Source organism: Emydura macquarii, unplaced genomic scaffold, assembly GCF_026122565.2.
Source record: "Emydura macquarii macquarii isolate MOO-44397 ecotype Brisbane River unplaced genomic scaffold, CSIRO-AGI_Emac_v2 contig_587, whole genome shotgun sequence".
In the NCBI taxonomy this organism is placed as follows: domain Eukaryota; kingdom Metazoa; phylum Chordata; order Testudines; family Chelidae; genus Emydura; species Emydura macquarii.
Genome location: NW_027130724.1, coordinates 1,820,582 through 1,835,198, shown reverse-complemented (window position 1 = coordinate 1,835,198; position 14,617 = coordinate 1,820,582). Strand labels below are relative to the sequence as shown.

The following is a 14,617-nucleotide window of genomic DNA, read 5'->3' as shown; positions in this document are numbered from 1 at the left end:
TTTTCTACTGCAATGAAAGGGGTTTTCCTGTCACAGTAGCAAATCCACCACTCCCCCCAAGAGGCAATAGCTAGGTAAACAGAAGAATTCTGTGGCCAGTCTGCTGGTGTCTGCACCGGGCTCAGGTCAGTTTAACTATGTCACTGACATAGCTTGGTCAACGTAAGGTTTAGGTATAGGCCAGTTCTCTGTGCACTGAGAATAGGGCTCCCAAGTTCTGTTACTGCTTCAGTCACTTACTGTCTGTCACTGGACTACTGTGGGCTTGAGCAATTTGCATCACCTCTGTGCCTCCGCATTTTCCATTGTAAAATAGGGATAATCAGACTTATCTACCTATTTCATAGGTTTTCATGGGAATTTCTCATAAACACATTAGGGAAATATAGCCTAGGAGAAACTCTGATAAGGTGGTTGGAAAACTGTACTTAGAGAGTAGCTATCAGTAATTCACAGTCAACCTGGAAGAGCATATTGAATGGGATCCTGCAGGGATCTGTCCTGGGACCAGTTCTATTCAATATCTTCATAAATGATTTGGATAATGGCAGAGAGAGTACACTTACAAAGTTCACAGAGGATACCATGCTGGGAGGAGTTGCAAGTGCTTTGGAGGACAAGGATTAGAATTCAAAATGATCTTGACAAATAGGAGAAATGGTCTGAAATAAACAGGATGAAATTCAGTAGGGACCAAATGCAAAGTACTCCACTTAGGAAGGAATAATTAATTGCATAAATACAAAATGGGAAATGACTAGGTAGGAAGGAGTACTACGGAAAAAGTTCTGGGGGTTATAGTGGATCAACAACTAAATATGAGTCGTCAGTGTAATGTTTCAAAAAAAGGGAACATCATTCCGGGATGTATTAGCAGGAGTGTTGTAAGCAAGACACGTGACGTAATTCTTCCATGCTACTCGGCACTGATAAGGTCTGAAAAGGAGTACTGTGTCCAGTGCTGGGCGCCACACATTGGGAAAGATGTGGGCAAATTGGAGAAAGTCCAGAGGAGAGTAACAAAAATTATCAAAGATCAGGAAAACATGCCCTATGAGGAAAGATTGAAAAAATTGGGTTTGTTTAGTCTGGAAAAGAGAAGACTGATGGGGGATATAACATTTTTCACATATGTTAAAGATTGCTTTAAAGAAGAGTGTGATAAATTGTTCTCCTTAACCACTGAGGAACAGGACAAGAAGGAATGGTCTTAATTGCAACAAGGGAGATTTAGCTTAGATCTTAAGGAAAACTTCCTAACTGTAAGGGTAGTTGAGTACTGAAACAAATTACTTAGGGATATTTTAGAATCTCCATCACTGAAAGTTTTTAAGAACAGATTAGAGAAGTTCCTGTTAGAGATGGTCTAGATAATCCTTAGCCCTGCCCCAGTGCAGAGGACTGCACTAGGTGACCTGTCGAGGTCCCTTCCAGTCCTACATTTCTATGATTTTAATCCTTGTGCAGGGTTCTAAAAATGTAAATTGTTCAGAAAAATTAGCACCCATATTCCACAGCCACAGGTGCATTGCAGCAATATATGGATAGGTTCAAGTAGCTGAGAAGTATTTGTCAGTGCTTTCTCAGAATCCTCAATTTCAGAGATCATCAAACTGCAAGGATGGCACTGATTGGAGAGACTCAGTCAACGACTATAACAGGATCCTTAGGAAACTTCCCTTCTGATTAGACAGGAAGATGGTCACATAGCCTCCTCTGTGGTATGCCCACCCTTGTTATGAAACATTCTTGCATTTTTACAGATGTCTCCAGTAGAGGAGTTATACCTGCCTGTGGGACGTTTGTGTCTTGCTTAGGTGAGGGAGGCTCTGAAAGTCCTGTAGGGAAAAGCTCTGGAAGCAGCCAGTGTAGTGCATGCCAAACTCTTTGTAAGCACAGGCTTACCTCAGACACTTCAAGTTCTGAGGCAGCAAAATCACTGTAGATAAAAATAAGGCTGTGATTCCTCCAAAGTCCACTGAAGTCAGTGGTGGTCTTTCCACTGACTTCAATGGGATCAGGCTCCAGGTTTGGACAAGGACTTTCTGTTTCTACTGGAAAAGGGGAAATGGGATACAGTGCGCCTTTTGAGGTCTTATCAGTGCTGAGGCACGTGGAAGAATTACTTCTCATGTCTTGCTTACAATACTCCTGCTAATACATCCTAGAGTGATGTTCCCTTTTTTGCAGCAATATCACATCGACTCATACAGTTGCATATAGAGGAACAAAGCCTGCTAGGCTGCGAGTGGTGTGAACCTGCCCAACTAACCATGGGGACACTGAGTGATCTCTTGTAATTTCCTGGGTTATCTGGATTCATAGCTTGATTTGAATTTAAAAGGACTTTTTAAAGAACCTTTAGCATTGGCAGGAAACTGAGCCAGTTGTTACCTGAGCCAGTTGTTACCTGAATGTTTCCTGACATTAAAAAAAGGGCCAGTTTTAGGGGTGTATCAAGTGTACAGATCCCTATGCTCATCTCCTGCTCCACCCTAGAATCCTCCTGTTTACCCCTTTAGCAGGACAAAGTACCCCTATGTCCCAGGCACAGTGGCTATGTACCCTCTCTCATTTCCTATGAGGCTTGTAAGCCAGCTTGTGACACCGACACGTCTTGCTTGATGTGGGTCTGTAATGTAAAAAATAATGTCATCCTCCCATACCACAGGCTGAAAACTGATAGAAACCTGAGGCTACGTGCAGTATTCTTGCCAAATAAGATGTGCTGTGTATGTAAGAAGGACTGATCAAAACCATGAGTCCAAACTTTGGGTGGGTTCTAACCCCTGGCCTGAAATGTGGAGCTCAGTTTAGTCTCTTCTCTGTGTGTGTAAAACGTGGATTTTTTTCTTTTGTAATTTCACTCTGTTTTGAACACAGCCCACCAGTCTGTCTGACTTTAAAGCCTTGATTAGCAACATGCAGCTTTGTACCTGGATTAGCCTCCTTCCATGGTTTTGATGTTGGTTGTGGGTATCAGTTAACATCTTGAAAATGTGTGAACTAATTCCAGCAGATGTATCATCTCATCACCTTTTGCATATGGCTTGTGACTGATTCCCCCTCTGCTATTCCAGTCTCTGCGTGATGTGCTTCAACAGTGGTTAGACCAGTTCCCCCGGACGTGATCAGAATGACACTGGGAGGAATTTGTTACATTTTCAATAGCTCTTTCATGTCCATGTGGAGGGTACCTTGTGCATGTGTGGGCCTTAAAACATCTTGACTTGGGACCTTTGGAAACTAATCCTAAACTATGAGTTGCAGTGTGTAGAGTGCTGGATTAAGGAGATGGGAGTTTTAGTCCTAATTCTGCCAGGGACCTGTGTGACATTGGCAAGTCATTTCTCAAGCTCTGTCTGCCTGTTTCTTCATCTGTGTGATGGAGAGAGTGTTGCTTACCTTCCTTTTTAAAATGCTGTGAGATCTAAAGATGAAAAGGAGTTAACCATTTAAATCTTGAATGCATCCTCTTGATATATATATACACTTTTTAAAAATATTTTCTTTTGACAGATATGTTGCTTAGGATCTGAAGGTAATTGGCAAATACTTCTCCTGAACAACAGGCTCTAGGGAAGACTAGCATGACTCCAAAGCCAGCTTTCAAGATGTGGACTGCTGTTGTATTTTTCCTGTTGATTTCCCTGTGCGTATCCGAAAAAAAGATTTCCATCTTAAAGGAGAGAGGCACTCGGGTGATAAGAATAAACAGGCTGAGCAGTGAAAAGCATTGCAGACGAGCTTGTAAAGGCCTGTCGCCTTCAGGTGAGCTTGTCTTTCTTTAATGTAAAAACTGTCTGGGTTTCCATGTTTTTAAAGGGCTCTTTCCCTCCCCACACGTTTCTCTTTTTTTTTACTCCACTTGTTTACAGGCATTTATATTATGGCTTCTGTGTGCAGTCCTGCGGTGGCTCAATAATTTTTGACGATTTTGTTTAAATTGAAAACAGCAGCCATTTCCCAGGGCCTTTCTAGCTTCCATAAGAAGCAGCGTGCATGTGTGCTGATAGTGTGTGTAGGGTTACCAGTCCTCTAGGATTGTCCTGGAGTCTCCAGGAATTAGATTGTCATGTGATGAAACCTCCAAAAATATGTCCAACCAAAATTGGCAACCCTAAGCATTCGAATGGTGTGAGGTCACTTAACTCTGATGATCAACATACCATGCAGCCATATGTTTGTAAGTGATCTTTGCTACAGCAGACAGCTGTGCTGGTTGAGCAATTTTTGCTTGCTGATATTCGCACTTGCATGTATTCTGTCTTGCAAGAAGCCCATTGCTTAACTCTGAACTATCTTGGTTGAGAATTGAGCATTTAGAAGTGACTAGTGATTTTTGGGTGCATAATGTGAGATGCCAAAAACCCTCTGGTTTCAAAGGATGTGTGCTCAGCCCTCTCTGATCAGGCCCATTTGAGGAGTGTTTCCATTAGGGCCCAAAAAATCACTTTTGAAAATTTTGATCTCTGTGACAAATTAGAGCAGTGCTGCAGTGTGTGTGATATTCATGCGTCCTTGAGAGGGTCTAATTTACCTTCAGTAACACACACATTCCCTTGAGTGTCAGGCCATTGGGGAACATTAAAATGCATTTTATGCCCAGAATTTTCAAATATGGATACCTTGATATGTGGCTTGACTTTTTTTTTTCCTTCCAAAAGTGTCAGGTAAAACTGAAAATCAGGCCATTTATTTAGGTGTGTCACAGGCTGGCTGGCCCTTTACGGCAAGCCAGGCTCAGCCTGGTCAGTGATTGGACAGCTATTCCCCAGCTGAGTATGATGGAGACTTGATGAGTGACCCCAGTTAAAAGGTATCTGAGAGAGGACAACTACTGTGAACTAAGTCTAGAGGGAAGGGTTCCCTCTCTGGAAAGAGTTTGGAGAAGTCAAGCAGGTGGAGACCCATAGAGAGCAGGTCAGGCTCCTGATGGGGGGGTGAGAAGGGGAAAACTGAGACAAGGCCTGTAAGGAGATCCCTGAGGGACACTATTGCAGGTCCTTAGGGAAGCAGAGAACTTCAGTGTAGCCCAAGAGAGGCAGAGGAACTATTAGTTTGGATATTTATTTGGACTTCCAGGATAATCTTGCAGTTGGACCTTTGGGAATTGAATTTCTAAATTACCTGGTTAGAGGGCTAGGCCTTGGAAGATTTGGACAGACACAGATCGTGGCAGGACCCAGGATGTAGACACTGGCTGGGTGGGTGGGAGGTACTAGAGGCAAAGTCCCCTACAACACCCTAATGCCAGGAGGTGCTCTGGCACTAAGAGCAACCACTTACAAGGTGCTGAACTTAAGCCCTAAATTTGGAAAACTTTGGCCTTTCCAACTGGCAAACTGGGGACACACTATACCTACATGCTGATTTTATTGATTTACAGAGCACCCGTGGCACCTGGCATCATGTGATTATATGAGATTCCTAGCTTCATTTTTAAAAAAAAAAACGAAAAACCTTCTAGCCCTCATGGCTGCAGAGAAAAGCTGCAAATGTGAATCGGAAGGGAAATACTAATTTCTGGATCTCTTTATTTTTGAAAGCATGATTTTTTTGTAATCCATTCTCCTGATTTTAGGGGCCTTTCTTATGATTTTTGAATGCTTGGAGTTTGCAGTATTTTCATGTGCTTCAACTTAAGTAAGTGCTTTTCTGAATTAGAGCTTTGAAGAGGTTTTTAATCCATCAAATTTTGTAGAAACCATTGGTGCCATCAGAAAAGTGATGGTTTGATATCTCACACTGGACAGGCACCAGTTGACCCTCATCATGGTAGATGCACGTTGGTGGATGGTGTATGCTCTCCAAATTTCTCAGTCACCTCTGCTTCTTCAAGAATGTACTGTGTGCTGAAAGATCATCTGGAAAGAAAGGAATGACTCCCCTTTCCTTTCGTTGGTTATCTTTAAGGACACTTCTAGGGGTGCATGCCCAAAAATACACCTCCTTATTCTGTGCTTCTACCCTCCCCAATTAAATTTATTTTTTGGTACTCCCCCCGATATCTCATTGTTAGGAATGGATGAGGGGAGCACAAGGTCACAGAGTTTAAGGCTAGTCATCTAGTCTGATCTCCTGTATATCACAGGCCACCAACCTCCCTCTCCACCAACCCCAACAACAAAAATTAGACCAAAGTATTACAGCTCTCAGAAGACTAAACTGTTATGTGCCATAGGTAAAGAATCGGAGCGATCAAGGGGCACCAGTGCCCAAGGCCCTTGTAACGGCAGGGAATTGATTTAGTGAGCTATATATAGATAATTCTGGCACATGAGTCTCACTCACATACTGTAAAGGAAGGTGGAAAAAAATCCCTGGTCATTGCCAATCTGACCTGGGAGAAAATTCCTTTTTGACCCCGAAAATGGTGATCAGTTAGATTCTGAGCATGTGGGAGATTCACCAGCCAAGCACCTGAGAAACAGAATTCTCAGTACCATCTTAGGACACTGGCCCACTCTGCCCAGTGTCTGATCTCTAGCTGTGGCCATCTCTGATGCTTCAGAGGAAGGAGACTAAAAAACCCAAATCCAAAATACATTGGGCTAAGGGGTGGGGGAAGGGGGAAGGATTTCTTTCCTGACCCCCCCGCTGAACCTCTGAAGCATGAGATTTATTTTTTTTTTTAGCAACATTAAGGTATCTATCTATCTGTCTGTATTGTTAGGCCTGATCTAAACTAGAAAAGTTATACCACTATAACTATGCCAGTTTAGGGGGTGATTTTCTTTTACCAATGTAGTTATATTGTTATAAGCTCTAGTGTGGAAACAGTTAGACTGGTATGAAGGTGATTTATACTAATATAGCTTATTCCTCTTCCCGTATGGGAATAAATTATACTGATCTAAGCACTTTAAACCAATATAGCTGCATCTTCATTGGTGTAGGGGAAGGGTTGCCACTGTACTGTAAACTCTTTGGGGCAGGGACAGTTTCTTTGTTATATGCTTGTACACTGCCTAGCACAAGGAGGTTTAGGCTAGTGCCTTCCGATGCTACCATGATGCAAATAACGATGGAGAAATCTCTTGGCTTTTGGCAAGAATACTGTGTCCAGGAATTCTCAGGTACTGGATGAGCAAAGCCAGTGACTCTAGTAGGGGGGAATGGGTATTGGGAGGGGATTGTCTTATGTATGTGGCGTTGTGTGGTCCCCCATTCTCCAAGCAATTCTGGCTTTGGATTTTTTTTTATTCAGCTGGAGGCTGAAATAGAGAATATTTTCGTTCTTTGGCACACAGGATTTGAGGGAATTTTGATCCCCAGCTGGCTCAGAAGAGTGGAATTAATGTTGTAATTATGGGACATTCTACCCAGCACAGGAGAATGGAGGGACTGTGTAGCATGTCCACACAAGCCAGCATCCTTGCTCCTGTCATACACTGCACACCTGCATGCTTGTTCCTGCTTGTCTGCAGAGCTCTTCACAGCTCTACCCCTTGTCTCGGAGGCTGAGAATTCTTTTAATTTATACTGGTTTAAAAAAAGTGTCAAAATTCTATGTAGGGCCAGGTCTTGGGGCCTGTGTCCCTGCACTAATCCCTTTAAAGTTGCTTTGAATGGATTTTATTTGTCCAGTTTTTTATCTCTGGTATCTTTCAGTGTAAGTAACTGCGTATTTAGACAAGGTAGAAAATATGTTAGATATTTGGGGCTTTTTTCTCCCATGAGCACAGGCATTACAGGATTTGTGATACCTGTTCAGTCCAATTAGCCTGGTTTCCTGCACTGGTGGTAGTGCTTCAAAGGATGGGACTGGGAAACGAACACACCTAACCAATTGCGCCATCTATATGTGGGGTGAAAAATTCCTTCCTAACCTTTGCCATGATCAGCTTCTGCCCTGATGCATGCAATTCGATTACAATTTGCCAAGCATTAAGGGTGTGTTCTATGCTATACAGCTGAATTGAAGATGTGTTTTCTGGCCCAAGCGGCTTAGAGCCTTAAGGGCCTGACGCTGAGAAATACTGAATGCCCTCAACCACCATGGATCTCAGTGAAATTCCACTTGGCTCTTTTCTGAGTTGCCAAAGAATTAAAACACTTTTTTTTTCTCCCCACAAGTTAAGAAATTTTCCAGATGCTTTTTTATTGTCGGGTAATTATTTTTAAAATTTCAAGCTTGCCATAGTCATAATCCTTGGTGAGGATCAGTGCCTTTGGAGATAATTTTAAACAAAAAATACACTACATACAGCATATGAATGCTCTTCTCCTGCTCACACTTCATGTTTTTAAGAGTGCATGAAGCTGAGTCACTCGGTATACTGTTATGTATGAGTACAGTGTAATAGGCTTCTGACTGACCAACTGGACACTGCCCGACTGGTCCCTCATTACTTCGTTCCAAGCACTCCCCACTTATTGGCCAGCCAGCTTGTACCATCTCCTCCCATGTTCACTTGACTATATTTTCATTAGGTCACTGACACACTCTCTTAGGGTGATTTACAGTTCTGGACACCCCCTTACCCCTCTGCCTTAGCACCAACAAATTCTCCTTTTGCTATACTGTGTGATAGCTCTCTGCCACCCAAGGCTGTTAGCCAGCCAAACAAACTTCTTAGGACTCTGCTTGTCCTAACTTTGCTTTACAGGTTAACCTTTGGTGTATTTCAGTTCCTGGATCCTCCAGAAGCATCTCTGTGCAGCATCCAGCCCCTGTCACTGGATGCTGACAGAAATACCAAGTCTGCTGTCCCAAAAGAGAATCTACATCCCAGCCTGTTGACTCAGCTGGGAGTGCACACCTCCATTTAATATAATAGCACTGAGATGAATCTGATAAAACAAGAATAAATTTAAGTGATACTAAGCCGAGTTAATAGAAATAGAAAATGGTTACAAATAAAACAAAAGTATAATCACATGTTCTAGAGACTAAAACTTAACAGGTTGCAATCCTTGTATAAGAGAAGCTTCTTTAAGCAACTTTTTCAGTGTCACCCAAGTTCATGGAACGTAAAGAGCTCTGAACTCTCTGCCCTCTTATTGATGGATAGCAAAATGTTTTCTTGCTTCTTATTCTCCCCAAAGTTTGTCTTTGTCATTAGAATCAGAATGAACCCGTCTTCCCATGCTGATTACACGTTCTCATGTTAATTTGCTCCTCTTGTTTATTTCCATTGCGAGTGAACTGTTGCCTCTGACATCACCACACTCAGTTTACATTAGACATGCAGATAACTATCCTCTCTCTTGTCTGAAAGAAAATCTGTTTCTCTCTTTGTTTGGCTGCAGACTTTAAAGCATAATATCAGTGAGTATCCATAATTCCTTATGGAGTATTGATTTATGCATTTCACAGTGATATTAATGACCAGAATGTCAACAGCTTTCGTTTTATACCTTACACATTTTTTATAGATAAATATTGTGACAGCCATGTGTTAGGTGTAGTGAGTTTCAGGCCTGATAGGAGTTGCTTATACATGGCAGTGAGCCCTTTGCCAGTGGGCATTAAAAGGTTCTTAGGGTTCGTCTACACAGCGATTAAAAAACCCATGGCATCGAGTCTGAGTCTGGTTTAGCTGACTTTAGCTGGGGCTGTAGGGCTAATAATTTCCTATAGATATTCAGGCTCAGGCTGGAGCCTGGCCTCTGAGGTTCTCTCTCCTCATGGCATCTCGGAGCTTGGGCTCCAGCCCAAGCCTGGCCAGCCATGGCTATGCTGTGGGTCTTTTATTGCAGTGTAGACATACTCTTAGGGTCGCAGTCACGATCATTTCACATACTCTGGGACTTCACACCCCAGAGTGCATTAGTTTGTGGTGTAGGGGAAGGACACCAGTAAAGAAAGTGTTCTCAGCAGTGTCTTAAATGGGGTAAGAATTTTACTAATGATGTGACTTCCCAGCAGATAAAGATCACATAGGACTCCTCTAATGCTTCTCTTAATTGGCCAGTAGCAGTGCTGTTGGGCGACTCAGGGTGATACATTTGGTTCCAGTGACTCAAGTGGGGAACTCCTGTGAACTGATCTATGTGAGCCAAATTCACACCTAATGCAGCTCCATTGGTTTCACTGGAGTTCCAACCACTTGGACCAAGTCTGAATGTGTTCCTGCTGGAGCTCTCATTGTTACGGGCTTGGTAACAGAGGTTCCTTTTACCAACTGTTTGTAGGACTTGCAGGTTAACTTGGAACTGAAACCACAGAGTAGAGAACTTTGTGTATAGCACACTTTGGTCCATTCATCTGTTGTGTATAAAGTAAAACTCGTTGCACAGATTTTTTTTAAGTAGCTTTGCTAACGGTAAAATCTCAGTACCACACTGGGTCTGATGTCCTTGAAAATCAGGACCCTTAAATGTCCTTTAAAATCAGAATCTGTTTATCTGGCCTCTTGTCTTGTGTTTTAGGTAATCGCTACTGCAACTGGTCAGTGTTCTACCAGAATCGCTGTGCCCTTTTACACTGTCGCCATCTGAGTGTGTGTCAGACTGCCAGCGCTCAGGACTTTAAAGATCTACTTGGAGGTAATTCTGCACTGTAGGGCTCCGGGTAAAACCAGGTATCTCGATCACCTTTAGTATGATGCCATCTTTTTATCTACACTCAGTGCTTTGCTGCACCTCTGGCTGAGAAGGGGGAGCACAGGAATGTTTGTTGTTTAGAATCTGTCCATTGGAGGATTTGTCCCATTGTCTCTTCTGGCAGTTGTAACACTGGAAGAACATGGTGTGTTTTTTAAAGCAACATGATTTTTAGCCTGTCCCTGTTAGACTCTCTAGCCACACGTTTTGCTCCCCATACTCTGTCCTTTGGAAGACACAACCAGAAGGAGTTAAAAAAACAAAACAAAACTGAAAGGAGGATGCATTGGAATTGGATTTCCTTTGACTGCCAGGATGTCATGCCAGAAGCAGCAGGCTGCATGGGTAATCAGAGAGGCATTAGCAGCAATTGCTAGCCGTGGTTTTACAGCAGCAGGGGCTTCAGTTTTAATTAAAAGTGACACCATAACAAAATGGAGCTTGTTACAAGACTGATTTCCCAATTGCCAACATGCATTTAAAAATTCCTCTGTACACGAGTTTTTTTAAAAAAAAATCAAAAAACTCCCTCAAGCCTCGTCCATGGTTCATTTTGTGTTGTCAAAGCTTGCTTGAGGATTTAATAGCTTAACCCTTTTAATGCTTATAGGATTCATGCTGCTAAAAGCCTGTTAAAATAATCATTAACTGAGGCAGCTTACATATTTAAGGGGAAATTTTCAAAAAGTTTTAAGAGGGGTAAAATTATGGACCTAAATAAAGGCCTTGAATGGTGCCTTTTAACGTATAAGAGCACAGGCCTTTGGCTCCTTACTTCCACTGGTCAAGTCAGAGTGAAGGGTACTGTTTCTCTGTTTTTGAGAACCAGTTTGAAAGGTGAAGTGTTACCCTTCCTTTGAGCAATTCAGAGGGCTTCAGTTTTGGAGAGACAAATGACAGAGGTCCATGGCATAGACAGTAACCTAGGAAAGGGCTCATCTTATGAGAGGATTTATAGGCAAATAAAAGAGGATATGCTAGGTTTGATTGTGATCTTATTTACATTAGAGTAAATAGGACATAACTCCACTGAAGTAAGCTGCACTTCATCTCAGGTGAATGAGATCAGAATTAGGCCCACTGGTTTTTGAACTTTCGTTTTTTGTTTTTAAAGAACTTGTCCCTAAGAAAAGAGAAGCACGGGCACTCAGGCGAACCAGCAGGCAAGTAGAATCTACCACAAGTCAAGAGAAGCAGACAAAGAGTCTCAGAACTGTGCCACCTTCAACATCAGCTCAAGTGACAACTGTAATGAAAGGTACCAGAACAATCCCAACAGTAGTAATTACAACTACTGCCACAACAGCCACCAGCACTAAAGCCACAGCCAACAACACTCAATCCACAAAGGGAGCCATAGGTGAGATAAGTACAACTGTTCCATCAGCTACAGCTAATGAAATAGTTATCACAACCCCTGCAAATTCTAGTATCCTTACTAGCACCACATCTTCAGCTGCCTATTCTGTCACTTCAAATAATATTGCTAGCTCCACACCCACAGCCACCTTTGAAAAGACAGGTAATAAGGTGTCCACTTCAGTAACTGCAAGGACACTAACACCGGAACCTTTGTCTCGTACTACTATGGTTATTGCTACTTCTGAATCAAAAGTTAGAACTTCTGTGCCCCAAACAACAGAGCAGCCCAACCCAGCTGCTACCACATACAGCACTCCCAGCCTTAGTATGGTTACTACTGTTGGGGTTGGCCCAGAGATGACAAGCTTTTCTATAACTGCAACCTCTGACAGCCTGCAGTACTTGAAAACACATTCCCCAGTTTCTGCCGTCACCAGTCCATCTTCAATGAGTGTCCGTCCCACAATGCCAACAATCAAAGTTACTCCATCAACTCCTGAGCCTGTGACAACTAGAATGCAGGAACCCCAAAAGACCGCTGTTAAGCCATCTCCTACTCTCCCAGTCCCTACGAAGGGTGCCAAGACTTCAACAACTAACCAGCCAATGACAAAGGCCAGCACTAGGCCTGGGGTGGTGATAACATATAGCACTTTCTTGACTAAGCTTGCCACCATGCGTCCAACAAATGCACCCAAAACAACAGCCTTGGACTTTGGCAGAGTTCAGCAAAACACAGATTATGACAATCTGCTGATTGCCACAGAGCCTCTGACTCAGTACTTGATGGACACCAGTTTGCTTCTGGCAGTGCTTCTATTTGGTATCATATTTTTCATAACGGTGTTAGTTCTATTTGCCATGCAAGCCTATGAAAGCTACAAGAAAAAGGACTATACGCAAGTGGATTATTTAATCAATGGAATGTATGCGGACTCAGAAATGTGACAAGGAGGGGCAGGGGCACGGAGAGAGGCTTAAATATGTATCAAGGAGATGGAAATCCTGTGACTCGCTCTTTCCCGTGTTCGCTTATAAGACAAACTGAAAGTGCTTCCAAATTACTTCCGGTGCAATTTAGGAGAAATGCCATGTACTATATAAAATTTTTATTTTTTATCAACCGTAACAGGTTGCCATAGAGAGGTAGTCATTTCTAGAACTCTTCCTACAGTGCTTCTGCCAATTATTTTTTCATTGCAAAATGAAGCTATCGGGTGAGCAATCATACTCTGAGAACAGTATGTGCTTCCTAAGCTCTGTGTTTACATTTGATTTAAATTTCTTGGGTTTTGTTAATTTCACGCACATTCCCATTTGTAAATCGGGGATGACAGTGCTCACCCACCTTCTACAAAGTGCTTTGGGCTCACTGGATGAGAAGCGCTATAGAAGTGCCAAGTATTACTATGACTGTATTGGAGAGTTTTTAATCCAATGAGCATCACGTTTCAATAAGCTTCCTCCTTGTAAAGAGATCTGTTTACAAGACACTATTAACACTCTGCTGATTAAAATGGTTCTTCCCATGGTGCAGATCATTGTGTTGGTGCACCTATAGGATCTTATTTTTGTATTCACTTACTCAATAAAAGGGGACCTGGTAGGCATGCAATGCTGTATTTATGTATCTGTTCCCCCACCCCACCTCCAAAACACATCTTGCAGGCAAGATGGTATGTCTTCTCAGCTTCCAGAACAAGCTCAGCATGACAATTCCAAGTTTAGGGCCCAATCCTCTGCATAGGGTTGAATGCCCTCAAGTGCACTGGGGGCACGGAGCACCTCGCCGGAAATACTAATCTCCTTTCAGGATAAGGTCTTCATTCTCTGAGGCCCTGATCCTGCAAATGAACTACATGTACACAGGCCTGTTCACCTGCACAGAGCACATTGACTTCATTGCAGGATGGGGGTCTACATTTGCATTCAGTTCAGATTTGGGGTGAAAGCCTGCATGGATCTGATCCTCACTGCAGGATGAATTACCTTGCTGGAAAAGACAACCAGCCCGTGGAAGCACGGTCTCCTGCCCACTAGCCAAAGAAAGCATTCACTCACCACGTTGTCCTAGTCACAAAAACAGTGTACGGTTGGGATGTTAGCAATCATGAAAGCTTGCTTTTCAATGCCTTCTCAAAGGCGATTGACTTCTTCCTGAGGTGCCCTACAGCAGGACCATAGTCGAGGGGTGAGGGCAGTAAATACATTTAATGATCCTCCACAACTGTTCTGGGCTGACTTAAAATATCTCCTTTGGGTGAAATGTTAACATTAATAGAAAACTGCACCAATATGTGCTTGCCATTTTTACTAGCTTTGACTAGAATCAGTTTCTTTCCCACATGCCTAGTGACAGGCAAACCTCAGTAGGTGTTTGGTGTAGTTGTTTATCCAAACTTCTTGGCTCCTCAAAATTTGGATGGAACTTTCCCACAAGAGCAGGCTTTTTCTTGCAAGATTTCCAGTATTTCCTGCTTCCAGTCAGGTTTTTCTTGTGGCATTTCCATCCTTTTGTATGGTATTTTGATGCTTTCTGGCCAGAATCAAAGTACAGTGGTGTGCGATTAATGAGGGTGAATTGGGCGGGTGGTGAAGTTACCTAAACTTCTTTCAAACATAAAAGGTTTATTTTCAGTTCCATGTCTTCTGGTCAGAGGTTGATTATGTGCTGTGTGACTTGTAACTGAACTGGTTTGCCTGA

General features: G+C 42.7%; 1 protein-coding gene across 5 annotated transcripts in view; it reads left to right on the top strand.

Moving 5' to 3' along the window:
- The window catches only part of CUNH11orf24 (chromosome unknown C11orf24 homolog), a 65,580-nt gene extending 52,057 nt beyond the window's left edge, over nucleotides 1-13,523 (top strand). For all 5 annotated transcript variants that reach the window (XM_067540480.1, XM_067540477.1, XM_067540475.1 and 2 more), the window contains 3 exons: nucleotides 3,520-3,771; nucleotides 10,378-10,494; nucleotides 11,666-13,523. In XM_067540480.1, the coding sequence (XP_067396581.1) occupies nucleotides 3,591-3,771; nucleotides 10,378-10,494; nucleotides 11,666-12,861 (1,494 nt within the window). In that variant the 5' untranslated portion in view covers nucleotides 3,520-3,590 and the 3' untranslated portion in view covers nucleotides 12,862-13,523. The remainder of the gene's footprint in view (nucleotides 1-3,519; nucleotides 3,772-10,377; nucleotides 10,495-11,665) is intronic.
- The last annotated feature ends 1,094 nt before the right edge of the window (nucleotides 13,524-14,617 follow it).